The sequence below is a fragment of the Solenopsis invicta genome, chromosome 1 (assembly GCF_016802725.1).
Source record: "Solenopsis invicta isolate M01_SB chromosome 1, UNIL_Sinv_3.0, whole genome shotgun sequence".
NCBI classification, from domain to species: Eukaryota; Metazoa; Arthropoda; class Insecta; order Hymenoptera; family Formicidae; genus Solenopsis; species Solenopsis invicta.
This window is the reverse complement of record NC_052664.1, coordinates 6,387,801-6,411,794: the sequence shown is the minus strand read 5'-3', so window position 1 is coordinate 6,411,794 and position 23,994 is coordinate 6,387,801. Positions and strand designations below refer to the sequence as shown.

The following is a 23,994-nucleotide window of genomic DNA, read 5'->3' as shown; positions in this document are numbered from 1 at the left end:
TATTGAGTGAAAGAAGTGCACGTAAACGCCAGTAACCTAAGCGACCAACTGAAGCGAAGCATACTTGCGCATGCATCGCCTAACTTACTTTTTTACTCTTATTATGAATGTACATCATTTGTCGTTGTGTGTTTCATAAAATTAGTAAAAATTCAAAATAGCCCAGTGTCAGCAATGCATTTTCGACTTTTAGCAGCCACACTAGTAGCATGGAAGAGGAAGACTAGTACGTATGTATGTGGGCGCTTTGCGTATATGTGTAGAAGCCGCGTGTCGCACGCGGAGGGATACCGATTCCGTCGATGTGCGTATATACAGTCATGAGCTAAAAGATTGCAACACTTTTTTTTTATGAGTTTTGGAACATAGTTTTGCTCTTAACTCACTAAGCGCTCACCGATCTGCTCTATCTATTGAACATAAGTCTTGATATGACACAGATCTTGTAACAAGATCTATATGGTATTTATAGAAGGGATATAAAAAAGATTAAAAATCTTTTTACCTGTTGTTTATAACATGATGGCAATTTAAAAACACAATATGTTGCACGTGAGTTGTTCACAAATTGCTGAAAATCGTTGTCATCAGATTGCCGACGGATTTTCTACAAGTTTTTTGCATTGTCTGCAATCCAAGGGCAACCTAACAGCAACACTTGTTTCCTACCCATTGTTTAGATTTTAAGGATTCCTGATGTGTTGCGCGCCAGTTGCCAGCAAGTTGCTGAAAACTGAGTTTAAAGTCTATTGCCAATAGATTGTTGGAAACTTGCCATTATTATATTTTGAAAATTGTTACTGAACATACTGACAAAAACATACTGAAAAGAGGATACCCCCTTCTGTTGCTTTGCTGACAACTTATAAGCGATATTTGTGGCAAGTTGCCGACAATTTGCAATCATTTGGCTATCTGGGTTGTATCATTTGGTACGCGTATCAGTTTGGTACGATACTCTTGCTTGATACGTTTGTACCAATTTGATCCGGCATCGTTTACATCGTGAGTACTAAAAATTTAGTACGAATTTGATACGAATATAATGCTTAATACGCGTACCAAGTGCACGATGTAAACTAGGCCATTGCCCTAGTTGGGTGACACTCTTTTGGACACAGCACGATTAGACACCAACCAATCATCTTGACTTATCTAACCAAACCAACGGAAAAACTCTAGGCATCGGTCGCTGTGAGTGGTGGTGTCGAATCGTGCGCACCCCGTCCTAGTTTACACCGATTACTTGATACGCGCACTAACTAGTAATTTTCTATTAAATTATCTTAATTTCGGAAATAAATTTAAAAAATAGTATATTAACATAATACATATATTTAATTATCTCGATTCATTTTGTACCAATTTAATATTAGTATATTAAGTTAGTACAATATGAATCGAGATAATTAAATATATGCGTGTATTATGTATACACGCATTGTCGAAAGTAAGATAAATTAATAGAAAGTTACGAATTAGTACGTGTATCAAGTGCTCGGTGTAAACTAGGCCATTATGAGCACAACATAAGACCGATGAACCAATAAGCATCCAGCATAAAGTCGCCATATTGATTTACATAAGATTCCCATCGGTCCATAAGCCTTAAGCCCGTATCAGACTACGCATTGAAGATTGAGATTGAAGATTAAAGATTGAAATTTGACCAATCAAAACAAGGAAATTTTAACTCCTTTTATTTTGATTGGCCAAAGCTCAATCTTTAATCTTCAATCTTCAATTTTCAATGCGTAGTCTGATACGGGTTTTAAGGGCCTAGCACATGAAATGCATAACACAACATAAGCACAACATAAGACCAATGGACCAATGAGTATCTAGTACAAAGTCGCCATATTGATTTACATAAGATTTTTATTGGTCCAGAGACCTTATGCTACGCTTATGCTCTGTTATGCATTTCATGTACGAGGTCCTTTATGCTACGCTTATGTTGTTATGCATTTTATGTGGGAAGCCCTTAAAGGTTGGTTTATGCAGACCGTAACCGTTAACTTATGCCGGAATTTGTAAGAAATTAACCAAATATAATCGATTTATAAAAGAATAATTGACTATGATTGGTCAATTTCTTACAGATTCTGGCATAAGTTAGCGGTTACGGCCTGTATAAATGAACCTTAAAGAGTCTCGCATATGAAATGCATAAAAGAGCATAAGCGTAGCGTAAGGCCTCTGGACCAATGGGAATCTTTTGTAAATCAATATGGCGACTTTATGCTGGATGCTCATTGGTCCATTGGTCTTATTTGTGCTTATGTTATGTTATGTATTTCATGTGCGAAGCCCTTAAAGGCTATAACACATACCTTCCATAACCGTAACCATAAAGGTTGGTTTATGCAGACCATAACCGCTAACTTATGCCGGAATCTGTAAGAAATTGACCAATCATAGTCGATTATTCTTCCATAAATCGATTCTTATTTCTCGACTGTGATTTGCTAATTCTTACGGTACGTCTTATGGTTACGGTTATGGAAGGTGTGTGTTGTAGGCTACGGTCCACTTGACGCTACAAATGCTTCTAAGTATTTTTTGATTGGTCAATTTGTAAAATTCATTGTTCCGATTGGTTAATCAAACGCTTCGAAGCATTTGTAGCGTCAAGTGGACCGCAGCCATAGGCTTAATGCACACAGGACGCGTCAATGCGTTACGCGTGGCAAATAGCCAATCATTCTTTCGCTTTCTTATTTCTTGTCATAAAATAAAAAAAATGATTGGCTACCTCGCCATACGTAACGCATTGACGCGTCCTGTGTGCATTAAGCCATTGCCTTTAGAATGTAGACTTGTTTGGCCTAGTTTACACCGAGTACTTGATACGCGTACTAACTCGTAACTTTCTATTAATTTATGCTACTTTCGACAATGTGTGTATACATAATACATATATTTAATTATCTCGATTCATATTGTACGAACTTAATATACTATTTTTTAAATTTATTTCCGAAATTAAAATAATTTAATAGAAAATTACTAGTTATGGCTCTGGCAGACCAGCGCGATTTGCGACACGCGACGCGCGATTATCCAATAGGCGTACGTCTTTTCAAAAAATTGTAAACGCCTATTGGATAATCGCGCGTCGCGTGTCGCAAATCGCGCTGGTCTGCCAGAGCCATTAGTGCGCGTATCAAGTACTCGATGTAAACTAGGACTTTATCGAGTGGCGAACGTAATTGGTTGATCCACAGGTCAGAACCAATTACGTTTACTGCTCGATGAGCGTTTACATTCCAAAAACCATCGAAGAGCAGTGGCAGTGGCTGCGCTAACCACTGCATAAACGAATGCACCCGTAATGTTGCATGTATATACTTTAAAGGTATATGGTTTTAGTAAATTGTATTTTGTAGTGGATTTTCTTGTTGCGTTTTGAAAAGAGCCGATCAGCCGATTTATCAATTCCGAAACGTCCAAAGCATCCTAACAAAACGGTAGCAGGATGGTCAATTTGTAGCGTAGATCATTCGTTGAATGTGTGATGAACTTCTTTAGTTTTTAACCTGCTTACATGTGAGTAAATCCTATGATTTTTGCCATGCACACACCTAATTACGACTCTTAATTCTTTTTTATTACCATACAGCTCGAGTTTGTTTAATCTTTTGAAAGTTGAAAAATGTTTAGATGCCAAAGTTTAAAGGTAGATGATATATGTTGTCTGTAAAAGTCGAACATGGTTTTTTGTTCAATTTGAGATACAAATTCATAGACGTTTTTTTGATCTCAGATCTCAAATCTGTCTTTGTTTCGCGTATGATAACATAGCAAGCAAGACAAAGACAGATTTGAGATTTGAAAAACGTCTATAAATTTGGATCTTGGATATGCTTACAGTTTGACAAAATGTAAAAGTAAAATGATTTTTTTTTATGGATTAATCTGTGCACTTGCTTTAGATACGAAAGTGACTCAACTTTTACCTATAAAATAGCTTTGGCTTTTCAAAGTTTGTTATTTATTTTTAAAGTCTGCTTTTATAATAGATTTTATTTTATGGATATTTAATTTTAAACATGTCTTAGAATTATTAAAATTTATTTACAACAGAATTTAAATAAATTTTTAGGTGAGAATATTTTGTAAAAAATGTCTTGGCTCTTTGGCAAAAAAAAACATAAGGATTCACCCCCTGAATCTAGAGATGAGCAAGAAGAACGACCTTCAATAAATCCAGAGGATGACTTTATAGTGATTGAAAAAAGAAGAACCTCTCTACCACCTAATGTTGGTGATCATGATATTCCTTATCCCAGTGGACTATATCCATTCATCGGTGGAACACCAATGAACCCTGCAATGTCAGCTGGTAATTTACCAAAATTAACTCAGCAAGTGGATGCTCCGCATTATTTAAATGGTGTACCATTTAAGTTATGCAAACAATTGCAAAGTAATATGAACAATGATTTGGAAATAGATGGTCTACGAATTAGCGAAATAATGTCTTTTGTTGAAAGATTAGAGAATCAAAATTATGATTATGATTTCTCCCTTGAAACAGGAGTTATTGCAGAAATGGATAGTAGAACGACTAATGACTAACTTAGAACTCCCCTGAATGTTATTGTTATGTGTAATAAAATGTAAATTCTATGAATTAAAGAATCAAATTTAGATATATGCATGTGTCTCTCTTGATTATGTGAATATTTAATATATATAATGCTCATTTTTTTAAGAGGCAAGCATTATGTGATAACGTTATTATAAACGTTAAGTTTGATTCTTTTATTCTACACAGGTTATTTTTTTAAAGCGTTCCTATCTTTTATAGGCGATATAAAAACGTGACATTTTAAATAGATATAAAAATAAACAATGTATTAATACATAAATATCAGATTATTGAGAAAAAAATTTAATTAAAAGTTTGTAGGCATCAATTATTAGGAAAGAAAAAGTAGCATATAATTAAGATTTACTTTTTATGTATTTAAATTGCTTAAGGAGATAGTTTTATTGCTATTATTGCCATAATACTAGACTAATTAAAACACATACTTGATATTACATCATGTCTTGCAACATGTGAACATAAGAAATACTTTAAGAAAATAGTTATTAACTATATAGCTGTATATAAATAAAATGTAAAATAATATAAATTTCTTTAATTGTATATGCATATATGAACATACAATACAATATTATGAAAAGCCATACATCTTAGATTTAAGCCTGGTTCATGCAGGCCTTAACCATAAGAAATTGGCCAATTATAGTTGATTTGTAGAAGAATAATTGACTATGACTGACCAATTTCTTACAGTTATGGCCTGCATAAACCACCCTTTAATTTTATTGTTATGTAATACTTATGTAATAAATATACAACATAATTTCAGTTTGTAAAAATTAAATAATAAATTATATTTATATCTAATAAATAGATTTTTATTGGTAGAATTTGGCATAGTACTCCTCAAAACTTTTTTGCATACATGAAATTTTGATTTATGCTATTTACTGATATTTGCACAATGCCAAAAACTGCCATTTCAAGAAAGCTATATTTACATATAAAGATGTTTGTCAAATTCTTATAGAATATTTTAAAATAAAATTTTATCTTAAATATATAATTCTAAATTGATATATTAAATTTATAATTGTAAATTGACATTTTATGATTATATATATATATATATATATATATATATATATATATATATATATATATATATAGATATATATAAATTAATATGCACACAGACTTAACACCAATATAATTGTAACAAGTATGCAGAAAGGTAACCAAGTCTTAAGAAATCCCAAAATACTGAAATAAACGTATGAAGTATTATTAATAACAGAAAACAATTACATATACAAGAATGTTTTCTTTAATTAGAATATTTCCACAGAGAACAATATCAATTGCTAAGAGAAGCGTTTACTTAATTTACTTTTTTTCTTTTTGTAAGTATTATAACGATTAGCTTTAACAAAGAATATTTTCTTGATAATTATCTTAAGTATACTCAATTTTAGAAAAATTTATTATCATATATTGAAAAAGAATTTAGTTTTTTTCGGAGAATATTATAAAACTATTGGAGAGACCAGAATAACAAGCAAATTAAATTTTTGTTTTAATTTAACCTCCTGAGAACTAGCATTTTTTGGACTTTTATAGTTTTATGAAAATTTGATAAAATATTTTAATGTTTTTTTTTTAAGATAATTTTTTAAAGTAATTCCTTTGGTTTAAAAAATAACTTCTTAAAATAATTTCTTTACTGCTAATAAGCATTATGCAACGTCTACTCTGAAGTTGTAAAGTCGCAAAACTGATCTTTAGTTCGTAATGCAAATTGCTTATAACTATTTCAATCCCTTTCACTACATAAAATAATTTATATGCCGAATTCACACATATATTATGGTATATATTAAGTTCAATTAAATTATTTGAAAGCCACATTCAAGAACTTTATGTTAGACTAAAGTTAAAAAATTAATATGTAACTACTTTGCAAAATTAAATAGAGAACACATATACCTGCAAAAGTCACTGTTACAAAATTGAAATTCAGCTTTTATAAAAAACGTAGTAAATAATAATTAATAACTATCTTATAATGTCTAAATACACTGTAAGGTAATTTTAAAGGTGAGGAATCTTAGAATTCAATTATGAAAAAGAATTATACAGGATATCATGTTTGGATCTCCATATCATATTGCCTCCATTATTTCTTTTAAATATACACAAAAATTTATTTTTAAGTAAATATTTGTTTCTAGTAAATGATAAATGTTTCTTAAAATTGTTGTAAAAAAATATTCTTTGCAAAAATAACCATTACTTTTAAAAGAACAAAACTAAAAATTGAGTAATCACTTCTATTAGCAAAGGTATAACATTTTTCTGCATATAGAATATCTGTTGTTTTTAATGATAAAATGTCAAAGAAAAAATTATTTTAAATTATGATAGACAGAATTTTTTAAATACTTATTTTATAAGATTTTAAAATTATAAACATTTATTAAAATAAAATGGCATATTTTCACATTAGAGAATTAATATAGCTCAAAAAAATTTATTTCACATAGAATATGTTGATTTTAAAATGATATAAAACATAAAACAATCACATTTATATAAAACTGGATAAATTTTATTTATTTTATTTTAGATGTTTAAAATGTCATGTTAACTTCCACACATTTTTGGATACAATTCATGTTTTCATTAAAAATGCGTAAGACATATTCAGTTTTTTGTCATATAAATGTAATTTTTTTATTCTAGATTATTCCTTCGAAACAAATTTTCTTTGATGTATTTTGTCATTAAGAATGACAGAAATACTGTAAATATTTGAATTAAAGAAAACACCTATAATTTCTTTTTCACACATAGTTTGATATTACCTAACATATTTTCCATGAAGCAACATAAGAAATGCAAGTTTTACCATATTCCAACTGCTTGAGTCATATGACATCAAGTTCAAAGCTTTTGCCACATGTGAATGGCAATTATTGCAACATAAATTATGCTATAAGAAAGTTAGTTTTGTGATCATCAGATATAAAAGTTTCTTTTAAATTTATAGCTTTGTTACCATTTTAGTTTTGTAAATTTCACTAGCTTCTGCTATGCCAGCATCCCATCCTTGTACACCTCCTTTGGCTTTAGTATAATCCAGCTGCCAATATTTAGTAGGTTTACCAAATGCCATGTTATCTTCAGAAACATAATAATGACCAGCAAAGTCCCTTATTACACCGGTTGATGTCGCAATGCCCATATGTCCAATAAAAGGTAAAATATACCTTAAAAATTAAGCAAATTACTCTATAAATTATATGAGACTGTTTTTCAATAAAGTACACAGATGATACAGTGTAACACTGTATTCAACATAAAGTTTTTCAATATAAAATTATAACACAGTATTACACTGATTAATACTATACAATTTAACTGTGAATGTATAAAATATGCCAGTGTTATCAACTTTCCAAAATATTTTTTTGTATTGTTTAACATGCAATATTATGTTTATTTATTATATGAACGCAATCTAAGTTGTATAAAGAAAGATTATCAGTCACTAATATATCAGAAATCAAGTCTAGAATTCTAATTGTGTTCCAACAAAAATCTTAGCTGAATATAGTATAACATCAGTGTATTCCAGTTGAAAAACAACGAAATTTATTCAGCGTGATTAATCTTAATAGCAACTTAAGAAAAAAAGTTTGTACATTTCACGAATTATTTTTATGTTTTATGATAACTTCCCATGTACAATAATCAATAAGCATTATTTGAGTGTTGAACGTAGAGAATCAAAGACAAGGTTATGATCAAAATGTTGGTAAGAGAGTCATTTAATCGCGATCGACTTACGTTAGGATAGGCAATGGAGTCCAAATAATACAAAAAGGAAATCTTTGTCGTTCTGGTTGGATGCTAAGGTCCATTTCGGCCGAATCATTGGATGCTTCTGAAATATCTGTCAATAGATCAAGATCTCTCATAATTTGTTAGTGTGAAGTGAAGCACATGATAGGTTTGTTTTCAGTTCAGTTGGTACCCGTCCCTCTACCGTAACGTTACAGTTTGTATAAGGGTACCCCTACTACGTGATTTTAGCACAGACTTAAACCATTTTTATCGACAGTGTCGCAAAATGGATGTAATTTTAATTCATATTCCGGCCTAAATGGATGTGCGTCGTTAGTGCGCCGGGAATTTTAGCGTTATAAGAAAAAGGCCGGCGTGGCTACTCTGGGTGCTATTCTGTACTTCGCTTTCGATAACTGTCGGTTCGGTACGGTAACGACGTTTGTCGCTTGCACGACCGACGGTGACCGATCAAGGCTATTCTGTAAGTTGCTCCTACCGACACTTATCGTTGCAAGCGATAGTAATCGTTACGGTTTTGTCGATAATGTATAGACAGGTTAAAAGTTAAAAAAAATTTATTTTAGCCAATAATATTACAGTTTTAAAAGAAATGCATTTTAGGTTTGGTAATCTATCGTTATTTATAATTTATGACTATGTGCATACTGTCACGTGTTATATAGGCACAAAATTTAATAATTAATTATACAATTATTAAATTAAAATGGAATCACAAGAAACGCAAGTATAATAACGTAAGTAAAAAATATAATAAAAAAGAAAAAAATATATAGCATAATTAGGGGAAAGTAGGTAAATTGCACGCACCTAAGGGAAATTTATCGCAGTGAAGTGATTTTTGAGGTTGAAATCGATACGAGTACAGAAATAGAAACTTTAAACATTTTTTTATCATTATGTATTGTCATATTGAACAATTTTTTATTTGGTAATGCTATATTCAGCAAAAAGAAGTAAGTGGTTAAACGAAAAAATTTCTCGGGCCTTGGGTAATTGTACGTGCGGTTGGATAAATGGACGCGGAGGAAAAATGAGGTTATAGCCCATTCTTTTAACTACACTACACTGCACTACACTGTACTAGTGGCACTATAGTTGATCTCACGTGGTCTCACGCCTTTCAAGATGGATGCGTAAAATTGTCGACGGCGAACTTGATTTGATAAAAAAACAATTACTTGATGACTATTTAATTAAATTTAATAAACAATAGCTCAAAGAACGCAGGAAAAAACGTACTTTTGTTAGGTATAACAAAATTAAATGACTAAAGTAAAAATACGGACTTATTGCCTTATTTTCTGAACGCCAAAATCGCAAGAAAAATCATGATTTTACTTTTTCTTATTTTTTCATTTAACTACGTTTTTAAATGATATAACGTATGGTTATATATTTAAAAAATGCCTTCAGCCTACAAATATCGTCGTGATATAATTTCTATTCATCGGGAAGGTGCCAAACCACGAAGCGTGCAATTACCCAGTGCGTACAATAACCCTACTTTCCCCTACAATTTTTTCATTGTCAATATAACTGTGTGCTAATGTTTTTAATATATTAATGTAAATTAAATATTTAAATAATTAAATGCTAAGTTAAGATAAATATAAGCATATGAGTCGCTGTCTTTATGAAAAAATACTATTCTATTTGCGGAAAAACTATTGTAAACTATAAAAGCATTGGAAAAATATTCGCATTCAATAATTTTCACTAATAAAAATATAATTGGAAAAATATTAACAATCAATAGTTTTCAATAGTTTTTTACGAGTGCAATAGCATTTTTCCATAAGGGTGAGCAACATATTTAATATTACAAAGACAGTATTATAACTGCATCAATTCTTGGAAAAAACAACCAAGAAAATTGACTTCAAGAAATTGATGGCAAAAGCAAAAAAAATCTTTTATACTGTATGATACAGTATAATAGATTTTACTTTGCTTTTGTAGGACTTACCAAATATGGTTGTGGCAAACCACAAAAAAATTGTAGCAGATACATTAAAAACTTTGTTTCAACATATCATGCAACATATAGTAATGATTTTGAATTGTTTTACTTTTTATTTTTTTTATTCTTTTTATATATTACAACATTTTTATATGTTGTAATATATAAAATATGTTATATGTGTAAAATATGTTTTACATGTTCCCAGCAAACGAGAAATGATTGGATTGGATAAATCCATATGAATCATGTTTCTGAATCCGCAAAAAAGTATTGAATTTTATAGAAACTGAACACATTGAATCCGTTTCCTATATCCCTAATTAAATATAATTGATTGCATTTTTTTTACGTAAATCATTTGAATGGAATCTACGTGAGCAAAACAACATTTTTGTAATAGTTTCAAAAACAATTTTTACAAAAAAAAAATCAATTTCTTAGGAACTTTTTCCGGAAATTTTCAAGCGGTCACCCATCCAAGTAGCGACTCCGGTGAACGTTGCTTGACCTCCGTGATCGCTGCTAACTAATTCCTCATGATGACCTGTGAATACTTTATACTGATATGTGTATATAATTGTTAGATCAGGTCAATATACGTTATCGAAAAAATGAAATATGTATAATTAAAGCATATTATTTATATAAACAAATATAAAATTATAGTTTTTTTACTAATTTTGCAAATGTAAAATATCTGGAATAATTTTTCTGTTATTTGTTTAAATAAGAATTCAATTAGAAAATATAGATCAATATAATACAATAATTAAATTAAATATAAAAAAAATTTTATCAAAAAACCAATTAAAAAATATTGTTTGCTCATTGGGATGTAGATCAAGGTTTCTTCATATATGGACTTATTTTGTCTATTGATATGAATATTTATGTTTATCAACAATACATGATGCACACAGGACTACAGGACCGCATGCCTTTTTCTAAACGTCGTAAAGTCAATATTTGAAGGACGTCTGCAGACGTTTATGCAAAGTCGATTTGCAGTCAACTCCAAAAGCCTGACTTAGAAAAGTCGATTTACAGTTGACATATAGATGGTTGTGCTGTTAGGGTAGTTAAATATAATTCATTGCATTGTACATTGAATATGATACCAAAAGCAAATGGCTAATCCACAATTACAGATTCAAACGAATAGACTCACGTTCATTGCATTGAATATTGAATATGATATCAAAAACAAATAACCAATCCACAATTACGGATTCAAATGTATAGGTCGCACGTTTTACTTTTATGTATATTGAATAAGATACAGAAAGCAAATAGCCAATCGGTAATTATTGATTCAAATGGATTACGGATAGAAAACGGATTCAAAAAATCCAAAAACTGGATTTAATTTTGTTCCATTTAATAATCCTAAATATTTTTCAATTATTTCTCGTTTGCTGGGTTATCTAGAATGTTCATTTTTTACAAAATTAAATATAAAAATGTCTTTTAGTTCGAAAAAGAATCGTTCTACGAGAACAACAGCAACTCAATATGAGGAGCTAGTAAAATATATGGAATTGCATTCGGAATTTACAAAAAACAAATTTTTGACAAAGGAAGATAAAGTACATCAAACCCAACAATGGGACCAATTAGCGGCGATGCTAAATGGCTTATCTAATGGTCCTGGTAAGACGGTGAAGCAATGGCAAACCGTAAGTATTTTATTATAACATATATTTTATAAATTTACTTTATATACAGTATTTCAAAAGTAATCAACTTTATTAATTTGTTATTTACTTGATCGCTTGAAATTTAGTTTGCATAAAATTCTCTTATTGCTTATACCTTAAAAAATATTGATGTGTATATGTGTACATTTTGAATAAGAAAATGTTTAGCCTTAATTACTTAAAAAATTTGTTGTCAAATATCTTATATGTTTGGATGCATGCGACTGTAATTGTATTCGCAGATTTTCTAAGCAATTAAAATTAAATATATTCTTGGCTAAAATGTACACACATATACATATCAGTATTCATATACATATATTTATATACATGTATATATTTTTTTATCGCAATTTAAACACACACACACACACACACACACACACACACACACACACACGCATATATATATATATATATATGTGTATACACAGGGTAATTATTAATGACTGTTACAGCGTTTTACCCTAAGAGGATAACATATCGACAGAACACTGTAATATACTCAGCGCTCGTTAGATGACAGCTGCGCCGAGCAGTGCCGAGTGATACGTACGTATAGGCCCCTGCTAAAAAATTTTCCTCAGATTATTTTTATATAATTTTTCAAAATGTCTGTATAATTTTATAGTTTTTTCAGACTTTTTCATAAAAATTGGAATACTTTTTATAAATATTTAGAATGTCTATATCTTTTTTCAAAATTTTTAAATGTGTTAACTATGAAGTATCCTAAGATTTCTATTATTTTGTGTTGTATAATTTCATATAAAATATTATAAAATTTAAAATAGTTAAAAGTATTTTACAAAAATTAAGAATAAGATAAGAAATCTCAGAACATTTCTGAATTCACATGTATAAAAAGTTCAAAGAGAAAATGTACACTTTTCAAGTAATTCTGATTATTTCCGAAAAATGTTCCAATTCGTACAACGATTACGAGAAAAACTTTTATTAGGGAAAATTTTTATTATGTTTTCGAGAAAAATATGAAAAATTCTTAAATTTATGGAATTGCTCTGAAAAGTTATGCTATTTTTTATTTCTTGTTGGAAAAAGATTTAAGAAAATGTTGGAAAATCTGAAGAATTTCACATAACTTTACATACGGATATTTTGAGAAATTATGTGTTTTCTTATGTTATGTCTTTTTTGGAAAAGTGTGTCAAAATATTAGAAAATTTAAAAATTTTTTTATATTTTTTTATGGGATTGTTTTCTGATCTTATTGTGATATTATGAAGCTTTATATTTTATGTTTTAGTGAAAAATGTGAGAAAATTTGAAAAAATTTTCACACAAGTTTACACATTTACTTATAAGTTGTTGGCATGACACATTATGAAAACTTTTATAGAAAATTATGATAAAAGTTTCTCCAGGGAAAGCTGTGCATATTCCGTTATATTTTGCATTTATTACTTAGATTATTACTTTTATTTATTAATCTGATTAATAAATAAACGTAGTACGTAATAACGTAATTTAAAATACTAAATACATTTTATATATGTACATAATATAAAAATGATGTATAAAAATGATAATAATTAGATTTTCTTAAATCTTTTTCCAACAAGAAATAAAAAAATACCATAACTTTTCAGAGCGATTCCATAATTATGATAATTTTTTAGATTTTTCTTGAAAACATCCCTTATAAAAGTCTTTCTCGTAATCTTTGTACAAATTGGAACATTTTTCGGAAATAATCAAAATTACTTGGAAAGTGTACATACATCTTCTCTTTAAATTTTTTATACGTGTGAATTCTGAAATGTTCTGAGATTTCTCATCCTATAATTTTTATAAAATACTTTTAACTATTTTAAATTTTATAATATTTTATCTGAAATTATACAACAAAAAATAATAGGAATCTTAGGATTCTTAGGATAGTTAACACATTTAAAAATTTTGAAAAAGGATAGAGATATTTTAAGTATTTATAAAAAGTATTCCAATTTTTATAAGAAAGTCTGAAAAAACTATAAAATTATACAGACATTTTGAAAAATTATATAAAAGTAATCTGAGAAAAATTTTTTAGCAGGGGCCTATACGTACGAATCACTCGGCACTGCTCGGCGCAGCTGTCATCTAACGAGCGCTGAGTATATTACAGTGTTCTGTCGGTATGTTATCCTCTTAGGGTAAAACGCTGTAACAGTCATTAATAATCACCCTGTATATATATATATATATATATATATATATATATAGGGGAAAGTAGGGTTATTGTACGCACTGGGTAATTGTACGCTTCGTGGTTTGGCACCTTCCCGATGAATAGAAATTATATCACGACGATATTTGTAGGCTGAAGGCATTTTTTAAATATATAACCATACGTTATATCATTTAAAAACGTAGTTAATTGAAAAAATAAGAAAAAGTAAAATCATGATTTTTCTTGCGATTTTGGCGTTCAGAAAATAAGGCAATAAGTCCGTATTTTTACTTTAGTCATTTAATTTTGTTATACCTAACAAAAGTACGTTTTTTCCTGCGTTCTTTGAGCTATTGTTTATTAAATTTAATTAAATAGTCATCAAGTAATTGTTTTTTTATCAAATCAAGTTCGCCGTCGACAATTTTACGCATCCATCTTGAAAGGCGTGAGACCACGTGAGATCAACTATAGTGCCACTAGTACAGTGTAGTGCAGTGTAGTGTAGTTAAAAGAATGGGCTATAACCTCATTTTTCCTCCGCGTCCATTTATCCAACCGCACGTACAATTACCCAAGGCCCGAGAAATTTTTTCGTTTAACCACTTGCTTCTTTTTGCTGAATATAGCATTACCAAATAAAAAATTGTTCAATATGACAATACATAATGATAAAAAAATGTTTAAAGTTTCTATTTCTGTACTCGTATCGATTTCAACTTTAAAAATCACTTCACTGCGATAAATTTCCCTTAGGTGCGTGCAATTTACCTACTTTCCCCTATATATATATATATATATATATATATATATATATATAATCATCAGGTTTGGCGCGACTTAAAAAGTAATGCGTCCAAAAAGCTTCAAAATTAAGAATTGAGAGGAATTGAACAGGAAATTTTCCAGTCACTGCAGAAGGGCTCGACGAATTGCAGAAACGCATTATTGGCTGCATAGGACTAAAGTACGTCGAGGGTAGCCAAGAATGCGCAGATAGCATGCCAGAGGAAGAGGTACATGTTCATATTTTTTTATTTGCAATGTGTTAAGTTAATTTGGCCAATATTTGGATTATTTTTTTCACTGCGTTACGTTATTTTTTTTTGTTATTTTAAATATTTTATTTTTTTTATCAAGGAATATCAAATGCAACTAGAAAGTGGAAATAATAGGGTCCTGCAAATTTTTCCAACAACAACATCACTAGCAGAGATAATAAACTCGGATACAAATAATAGTAATGATAAAAATATACATACAAAAATATACACGTGTGCGAGTGTGCGTGCGCGCGTGCGCTCGTGTGTGCGTGTGTGTGTATGTGTGTGTGTGTGTGTGTGTAAAATAAATTATAAAATATATGTCATAACTTATTTATATATATTTAGAAATGATGATATGTGTTTTATAATTCGCGCAAAAAGCTGAAGATAACAAATTAGAATATGTGTTTGTATTTATAGACTCACATGTGATTGAAGTGGAATAGAACGAAGACTTGTTATTTATTGATGTATTACAATGTTTTCCGGACGATGAGCAAAGTATGATGAGACCAGAAGAAACATCTACAGAGAGACCGACGGAAGCAAGACCCTGAGAAGAAAGAGTAGAGGATAGACCAATTACAAGAAAAAGAAAAGCAACTAATACACCGAAAAAAACAAATAATAGTAAGTGCACTTTGTAATCTCTTTTTCTTGTTACAAATTACTACTCATTTAAATTATTTTACAGAAAAAAGGAATGAACGAATCAGCGTGCAATTGAATAAAGTACGAGACAAATTTGCACATATTGCTGAAGGTCACGTTGCAGCTTTACAGGTAACATATTTATTATTTTATCGCAATGTGTGTCAATATTTGTTTATTGTATTGAAAAATTTGTTTTCTTTTAATATTTTTGAAAGTTTTATAGGTATTTTTTTCATAGGTATTGAAATATATATATACAGGGTGTCAGGTAACTTCCGCCCCTGGTTTCGTGGATTGATAGATCAAATAAAACTAAGCAGAAAAGTCTTTTACCATTTTTTTAATATTTGCCATAGTTAACGAAATAAAAATTAATAAAGTCTGCGAATAAGCACGTGTCACCGCGCGCAAGGACCGCCCGCCGGTCGCCGAGACGTAGGCAGCGGCTGTAGGCGCGGCGCAGTGCGGTGAGGAGGGAAAAGTAGCAGTAGCTGCGGCCTGCAAGCGGCGCGGCAAGGAGGGAGAAGGCTGCCCCGGCTGCCTATGTCTCAGCGACTAGTGGGCGGTCCTTGCGCGCGGTGATACGCGCTTATTCACAGACTTTATTAATTTTTATTTCAACTATGGCCAATATTAAAAAATGGTAAAGAACTTTTCTGCTCAGTTTTACTTTATCTATCAATTCACGAAACTAGGGGCGGTAGTTATCTGACACCCTGTATATATCAACTGTATATCTATTTTCATCTTTTGTTACAGATGTTTGCGGAGGCTTCGATGAAACAGAGGCTGCATTATTGCAAGCGGAAAACGAACGAGAACGCAAACACCTGGAACAACAACGACTAATATTGGAAGAAAAAAGATTAAAAAATGAGGAAAATTTAATAAAAACGTTAAATAATGTACAAAAAATTATAAATAAAATATTGACAGAGTAAATGTAAATACATTCCTTTATTATTTCAGAATCATTAAACAATTATTAATGCTATTTAATTAATAATCGGATTCAATCTAAGATGATAAAGCTCTTAAGAAAGTTTATGTTATTTAAGTCATGTTACATTAAAAAGAAGCATGAATAAATATTTATAAGAGGTTTACCTTTGTAGATTGACTTTCACTATTAATCGTTCTCTAAAATGAAAAAGATGTAAAATTTTAAAATATAATTTTTATTTGCACTGTGTTTGTTATGGGATTTACTCTATTTAGAGCATCAAATGAGACGCTTTGAACGCCATAATCAGAGAAGAAATTAACGAGAGTTACACGATCCATTTGATCTCTATGATACGGAATTAACGCAGATATTGTGATAGAGTTAACCGAGGCAAATGGTAATATGTAACATTATTTAAAGTCTTCCGTATTGCCGAGCAATAAAACGCTCTTGTATGCGTACAACAAGAGCCCGTCCTTGCAACTGTCTGTCTTCAGGATGATGTAAAATATTTGGCCTATGACACGCTGCATTTTCCATTTCTATGTCCTCATCCTGTATGCCGTGTGCAATTCTCATACTGTGCAGCACAGCACAAGCATTTACAATTTTTCCGGCCATGCCTGGTTCGTACATTAGTCTTCTCTGAGACGATAGACATCGAAATATCGCCTTCCAAACTCTAAATAAGCGTTCTATGCAGGATCTGGCGCTGTACAAATCCTCATTGTATTAGAACCTAAGCGTGCCTGGTATTTCGTGCAGAGGAGTCATTAGCCATGGCTCGAGTGTGTATCCATCGTCACCTGTACAAAAAGAATAAGATTAATAGCGTTTTTTATTGGGAAAACTAGTGCGCACAGAGTGCGCACTCGTCGCTGACGATTGGTGCACCGTCTTTGCAACATTGAAACGTCCAATCGCCAGCGGCGAGTGCGCATCTCAGTGCGCACTAGTTTTCCCAATAAAAAACGCTATAGATTCTTATTTCTTTGTTGCAATCATCTTACATTGAAAAAAAAACACAAATGACACAGTGTAATCATTTCATCCTTGTTGTCTGCCTATTAAACGAGAATAAAGTGATTCATACTGTGTTATACTGCATCATATGTGTCTCTTGCTGGAAAGTACTCAATATTAGACACATATACGTATTAACAATTTTTGTATGTTAAGTTTTTATAAAAAGAGATCAAAAAAATAACTCAGAGTAACCTTTGATATAACTCAAAAAACTTACCTATTAACCAAGTATTGCGTTCTCCATCATTGTATTTCCGTTCCATGACACGTCTTACGGGAGAATTAGACCAAATGTATGCGTCATGTCGCGCTCCGGGATATCGCGCATTGACATTCAAGATTTTTAAATTAGGATCACAGATCTAATAACATAATAAAAAATATATATTTTAATATGTAACAGTTTAATGGCAATAATTAATAATATTATATAATTTACAGTACTCTTTTTTAATATATAAATAAATATCATTATTATGTAAATATACGTACAGCTTGGACATTGAGTGCGTGATCACCCCAACGATTCACATATGCTTCTTCATGTACCGCGCGTCCTTTTATATTGATGTAAGTGCAATCGATTGTCCAAATTGCGCCTTCAAACGGTTGAGGAGCATTTTTAAATTTTTCCCGAGCTCTTTGGCGTTCATCATCAGTCATAGGAAATCGTAACCATTGTCGCAGTAAGATGTCATTAATAGCATTAGTCACTCTTCGTACACAGCGGCTAACGGATGGCTGGCTAATTGCAATGTCCCATTGTTCTCCAATTGCACCTTGGTAACAACCAACAGCATAAAACCGTAGAGCTGTTAGAACCTTGCAAAAAATATGTATAATTAATATTTAAACGCCAACTAACACCAACATTATATTAATATTATAATTTTTCACTTAACACTACAACATAACGATATGTAATATTTATAATAATTACATTGTTGAGTCAAAAGATTATAACATGTTATCGTTAGTTGATTACTAGGTTGTAACACAAATTAAAAAATATCCGACTTTTTTATAAGTGTCAGCTCATATTCAGAACACGTTTATACGTATATTAATATTAGTATTTTTAAGCATATAATGTATAGCTTACATATACCATATGCTCAAAAGCGTTCTAAATAAAAAGTGCTTTCCAGCAAATATGACATAGTGTAATGTATATATTGATGTTTTTCGTAATATATAACCAGGAAAAAATATTTTATATATAAAATATGCCCATATATAAATATATATGATATAATATTTATATTATATACATAAATGTTACATGATTTATATATCATATATATAAATGAATATATAATTATATATATTTATATATAAATTATATATAATTACATATAATATAATTATATACGATTATATATGATTATATATAATTATACATAATTATATATGATTATATACAAAGAATTTTCCCGGGTAATGCAGATGTTACATAAAGTATAAATGATTTATTGTGTCATTTGTGTTTCTTGCTAAAAAAAATGCCCATCATTATAAGTTTTGAAAGCTATAACTTAAAATAAATGCGGAAAGACAGAAAGTTATACGTACATATATACCTAACATTCAGGACTGAGACAGTTCGGTCGTTCACGCTCTAATCTTGATCTTAATGCATCGGTTAACCCTATCACAATATCTGCGTTTACTCTGTACAGTTTCACAAATTCCGTGTCATGGAGATCAAATGGATCGTGTAAGTCTCGCCAATTTCTCCTCTGATTACAGCGTTCAAAGCGTCTCATTCGATGCTCTAAATAGAGTAAATCCCATGCTAAAAAGCCTGCTTTTGCCATTTTTGTAGCTCTATAACAAACTATCTCGTTTTAAACAAACACAGCGCAAATAAAAATTATCTTTTAAAATTTTATATTTTTTTAATTTTATAAAAATGATTAATAATGAAACTTAATCAACAATGGTAAACCTCATAAATATTTATTCATATCTCTTTTAATTATAACATGACTTAAATAATACAAACTTTTATACGAGCTTTACCATTTTTGGTAGTTGAGATTGAGTTCGATTATTGACCGTTCTTATAAAATTAAATTGCATTTTGCATAGATCGAATAAGAATACGAAGTTATTACTTATCCTTTTTACATTCTTTTAATAAACTTATAAATATATTTACACTATTTATTTTAACTGTTTTATTAAAATTAATTAAGCATTTAAAAAATACTTACTGTTATAAAAACTATTTTACTTTTCCTTTTGCTTCCTTATTCCTTTTGTTTTAGAAATGTATGTCTCACTTGACGCGTTGTCAATCCGAAACAAACTTTGAGGTTGTAAACCAACAAATTACCAAACGTATCGACGAAAAAGTTGTCGGTCAAGCGTTACCGTCACGTATTGGGGGCCTCGTTAAAGATAACGACGGTTGTCGGTCACGAACGACAAGTATCGTTAATTCTTTATCGTTAACGGTGGTACAGAATAGCATTTAAGGGCATTTATCGGTAGGTGGCATTAACGACACCAACAGTTGTCGGTAAGCGTGTATGTACACCCAAGGACTTTGATTCTGTCCATGGGGAAATTTTCCAAACTGAGAAGTCACCATTTTCTACATACTCGCAGTTCATGATTAATGAAACAACTAGAGCTTATTGGCTGTTACGGTAATCATAAACTGTAAGTATGTAGAAAGATAGCGACTTTTCAGTTTGAAAAATTTCCCCATGGACAGAATCAAATTCCATGGGTGTACACCCAAGGACTTTGATTTTGTCCATGGGGAAATTTTCCAAATTAAGAAGTCACCACTTTCTACATACTCGCAGTTCAAAGATAGCGACTTTTCAGTTTGGAAGATTTCCCCATGGACAGAATCAAAGTCTTTGGGTGTACAATCGTGAGCTAAAAGGTTGCAACACATTTTTTTCGATGGTTTTTAGAATGTAGACTTGCTCATCGAACGGCGAACGTCATTGGTTTACCTGTGGATCCAACCAATTACGTTATCCAACGTGGATCCAACCAATTCGCTTATTGATGAAAAGTTTACATTTCAAAAACCATCGACAAAAATGTATTGCAACCTTTTAGTTCACGACTGGCTAGAATAGCACCCCAGGTTCTTCTAGGTTCCTCTCTGCTATCGTTTGTTTTCTGTTCCTAGGGGTCGATCATGTAACATTTTCCATAGAAAACGTGAAAAGTGAAAAGTTTCACGTGAACTGGGTATCGATTGTCTAAGTTCGGTGAGATGGTTCACTTCGGGGTGCGCACGATTAGACACCGCACGATTGGACACCACCACTCACAGCGGCCGATGCCTAGAGTTTTTCCGTTGGTTGGGTTAAATAAGTCAAGATGATTGGTTGGTGGACTATATCATCGTGCGCTATCGGATCCCGTCCGGTACTGTGACTCAGTGAGAGTTAGAAATAATAAAATATAGTACTGAGGCTTGAACAGAAATCCATTCTCTAGATAATCTGCAATTTATTTATTATTTAACGGAGTACACCCAAGGACTTTGATTCTGTCCATGGGGAAATTTTTCAAACTGAGAAGTCACCACTTTCTACATACTTGCAGTTTATGATTAATGAAACGACTAGAGCTTATTGGTCGTTACGTTAATCATGAACTGTAAATATGTAGAAAGATAGCGACTTCTCAGTTTGAAAAATTTCCCCATGGACAGAATCAAAGTCCTTGGGTGTACAGTTATGACATAACCACGGGAGGGTCCCAGATGCGCACGGACCCAATCGGACACCACCAATCACGTAATCTAATCTAACCCAACCAACGGAAATACTCTAGGCAACGGCCACTATAATTGGTGGTGTCCAATTGGGTCTGTGCGCATCTGGGACTCTCCCAATCCCTTAACCTTCTTCTTGTAACTTTTAATATCTGTTCTTTCTCTTCATTTTTTTCGTCAAATAACACAGCGATTATGATTTTTGCCATTATTTTCAATTGATACGTATAATATTTTATGTAGCGAGTTTAGCATATTTGTCTCTCTCATGTGTGCATATAGCAGCTACCTTTCTCTTTTCAATCTCACTATTCGGCAAGACATTTCTTGTCGAATAAACCCACATGAGATGACTCACATTTTCACCATGGTGAAAATTACAAAATCACGTAAACTGTTCACTTTTCACATTTTCCCCATATTTTAGTTAGACAATTGATACCTTGCATGATCATGCACCCAGCGATTTTGATTCTGTCCATGGGAAAATTTTCCAAATTGAGAAGTCACCACTTTCTACATACTCACAGTTCATGATTAATGAAACGACTAGAGCTTATTGGTTCGTTTTGTTACGTTAATCATGAACTGTAAGTATGTAAAAAAATAGCGACTTATCAGTTTAGAAAATTTTTCCATGGACAGAATCAAACACGCTAGGTGTGCAGTTCGCACCAGGGGGTCAATCATGTAATTTCACGTGGAACTTTTCACGTTTTACTTTTCACTTTTCACGTTTCGCTTTTCACTTTTCATTTTTCATTTTTCACTCATAGAGAGTTCACGTGAATCTTTTCACGCGATTATGTATGAATAATGCGCGGAAGTTTAGTTTGCGTTCCGAAATTCACCATTAGAGGCTCTGTCATTGCAACTATCAAGCGATCGTGAAAAAGGTTTCTACCTGCTTTTACTGTAAAATTTTATTATATAAACAAAAATTGTAAAAAAAATATTCATAAATAAATAGCAATATTTCTTAGTTATATTGCATAAACTTAATTTACAAATATATATATTACATTTATTTTTAATGATCCATATATTGTAACAACTATTTTATTATGTAGTAATCTAATACTCAAAATTACATTGTAATTTAATTGAAACATTGTTTTTCAAAATTAATTTTAATTAGTTTTTTATGTGTGCAAATTTTAAAGTAAATTAATTTCATTAGTCATTAAATTTAACTTTGTTTAATTAAAAAATATTGAATAATTTAGAATACGGATCTTGATCAAAACTGAATTCTCCGCTCACACATGTATTTTCCAAATTTATAAGTTATAAACACTTACATGATTGATTAATATTCTATTTCACAAGACGCACGTTTCTTATATCATTGTGTATCAAAACGCGTTTAAAGTATATTTTTATCTAAATTTGCATTTGATGAAACCTCATTCTATATAATTATCAAAATATCGATTTATCAAATATAAATATCAAACCTAACCTAATTATTTTGTCTAGCACTTTTATGTAAAATATTCACTAAAAAAGTTTCACTTACACACTATATAGGTTGCATTGACCCTAAGAAAACTTTGTTGCCGTGCCGTTCGAATTCTAGTTGATCAAAAAAGTCGATTAACCATATCAATCGAAAGAGAAGATTTCAAACTTCTTACGTCTTGGTTCAAACCTCCTGTCTCATTCACATAGCAAGCGTTCCAAACTTCATATAAGGTCTCTCAGACCCACACATGTGTTTAAGGGTTAATTAAAGTAACAACTAGAGCTTATTGGCCGTCACATTAATAATAAACTGCGAGTATGTAGAAAGATTATGACTTCTCAGTTTAAAAAATTTTCCCAGGAACAGAACACGTTGCGTGTAACGTACAGTCGCCTGAATTGCGTGTAATGTACAGTCGCCTGAATTATAGTTGTAACACTTTTTTTTCGATGCGTATCTGAACGCGCAACTATAACGAAAGCTGAGAACGTGATTGATTCTTATTTGTGGATCCAACCAATTACGTTCGCCGCTCAATGAGCAAGGCTACATTCCAAAAACCATCGAAGAAAAAGTGTCGCAACTATAATGCAGCCGACTGTACACTTAAAATAAAATAGGTAGTTGTTTGAAGCGAAAACAAGACATGACGTTCCAATCATGGTTAGAATCCTAGAAGTCAGAAAGGCGAAATAGAAGGGTATGATATAATTGGCAGTTTAAATTACGTGACACGAAGCCATTTTGTTCTTTGCCGTAGATGTAACCGCACGGTATACGAACGGTTAGTTTTCTTTTTTTGGGAAGCCTCCATTTAGAGACAGTACAGTTTGTGCCAAGTATGACTGGGG

The 23,994-nt window shown here is 31.2% G+C and overlaps 3 protein-coding genes and 1 long non-coding RNA gene across 4 annotated transcripts; 2 read left to right on the top strand and 2 right to left on the bottom strand.

Annotated features, from left to right (window-relative positions):
- Nucleotides 1-3,284: 3,284 nt before the first annotated feature.
- Nucleotides 3,285-5,424, top strand: LOC105203353. The gene is made up of 2 exons (XM_011172139.3): nt 3,285-3,549; nt 4,106-5,424. Exon 2 carries the CDS (start codon nt 4,126-4,128, stop codon nt 4,579-4,581), a length of 456 nt encoding a protein of 151 aa, XP_011170441.1. The 5' UTR covers nt 3,285-3,549; nt 4,106-4,125; the 3' UTR covers nt 4,582-5,424.
- A 256-nt stretch (nt 5,425-5,680) lies between these two features.
- Nucleotides 5,681-8,619, bottom strand: LOC105203355 (transmembrane protein 222). Its single transcript, XM_011172141.3, has 4 exons — nt 8,405-8,619; nt 7,614-7,824; nt 7,420-7,547; nt 5,681-5,818 (listed from the first exon to the last, which is right to left on the bottom strand). The coding sequence occupies exons 1-4, from the start codon at nt 8,533-8,535 to the stop codon at nt 5,737-5,739; spliced, it is 552 nt and encodes a 183-aa protein (XP_011170443.1). The 5' UTR covers nt 8,536-8,619; the 3' UTR covers nt 5,681-5,736.
- A 37-nt stretch (nt 8,620-8,656) lies between these two features.
- LOC113004603 lies at nt 8,657-16,886 on the top strand. The gene is made up of 8 exons (XR_005574608.1): nt 8,657-8,885; nt 9,026-9,159; nt 11,860-12,064; nt 15,087-15,274; nt 15,399-15,498; nt 15,725-15,934; nt 15,999-16,087; nt 16,718-16,886. It is a non-coding gene; the product is annotated as an uncharacterized LOC113004603 (long non-coding RNA).
- Nucleotides 16,887-17,046: 160 nt separating this feature from the next.
- LOC105203357 (putative nuclease HARBI1) lies at nt 17,047-19,762 on the bottom strand. The gene is made up of 4 exons (XM_039451815.1): nt 19,503-19,762; nt 18,423-18,752; nt 18,148-18,292; nt 17,047-17,710 (listed from the first exon to the last, which is right to left on the bottom strand). The coding sequence occupies exons 1-4, from the start codon at nt 19,515-19,517 to the stop codon at nt 17,637-17,639; spliced, it is 564 nt and encodes a 187-aa protein (XP_039307749.1). The 5' UTR covers nt 19,518-19,762; the 3' UTR covers nt 17,047-17,636.
- Between the last annotated feature and the right edge of the window lie 4,232 nt (nt 19,763-23,994).

What these genes read in the sequence shown, in the direction of transcription:
- LOC105203353 (XM_011172139.3), top strand. Translation starts at nt 4,126, where the DNA reads ATGTCTTGGCTCTTTGGCAAAAAAAAACATAAGGATTCACCCCCTGAA.
- LOC105203357 (XM_039451815.1), bottom strand. An exon ending in ACGCACTCAATGTCCAAGCT is followed by an intron (nt 18,293 to 18,422) that starts GTACGTATATTT and finishes TTATGTTATTAG; the next exon opens with ATCTGTGATCCTAATTTAAA. An exon ending in ACGCAATACTTGGTTAATAG is followed by an intron (nt 17,711 to 18,147) that starts GTAAGTTTTTTG and finishes CTTTTTGTACAG; the next exon opens with GTGACGATGGATACACACTC.
- LOC105203355 (XM_011172141.3), bottom strand. Translation starts at nt 8,535, where the DNA reads ATGAGAGATCTTGATCTATTGACAGATATTTCAGAAGCATCCAATGAT. An exon ending in ACTCCATTGCCTATCCTAAC is followed by an intron (nt 7,825 to 8,404) that starts GTAAGTCGATCG and finishes TTAATTTTTAAG; the next exon opens with GTATATTTTACCTTTTATTG. An exon ending in CTTCATGGAAAATATGTTAG is followed by an intron (nt 5,819 to 7,419) that starts GTAATATCAAAC and finishes CGTTTATTTCAG; the next exon opens with TATTTTGGGATTTCTTAAGA.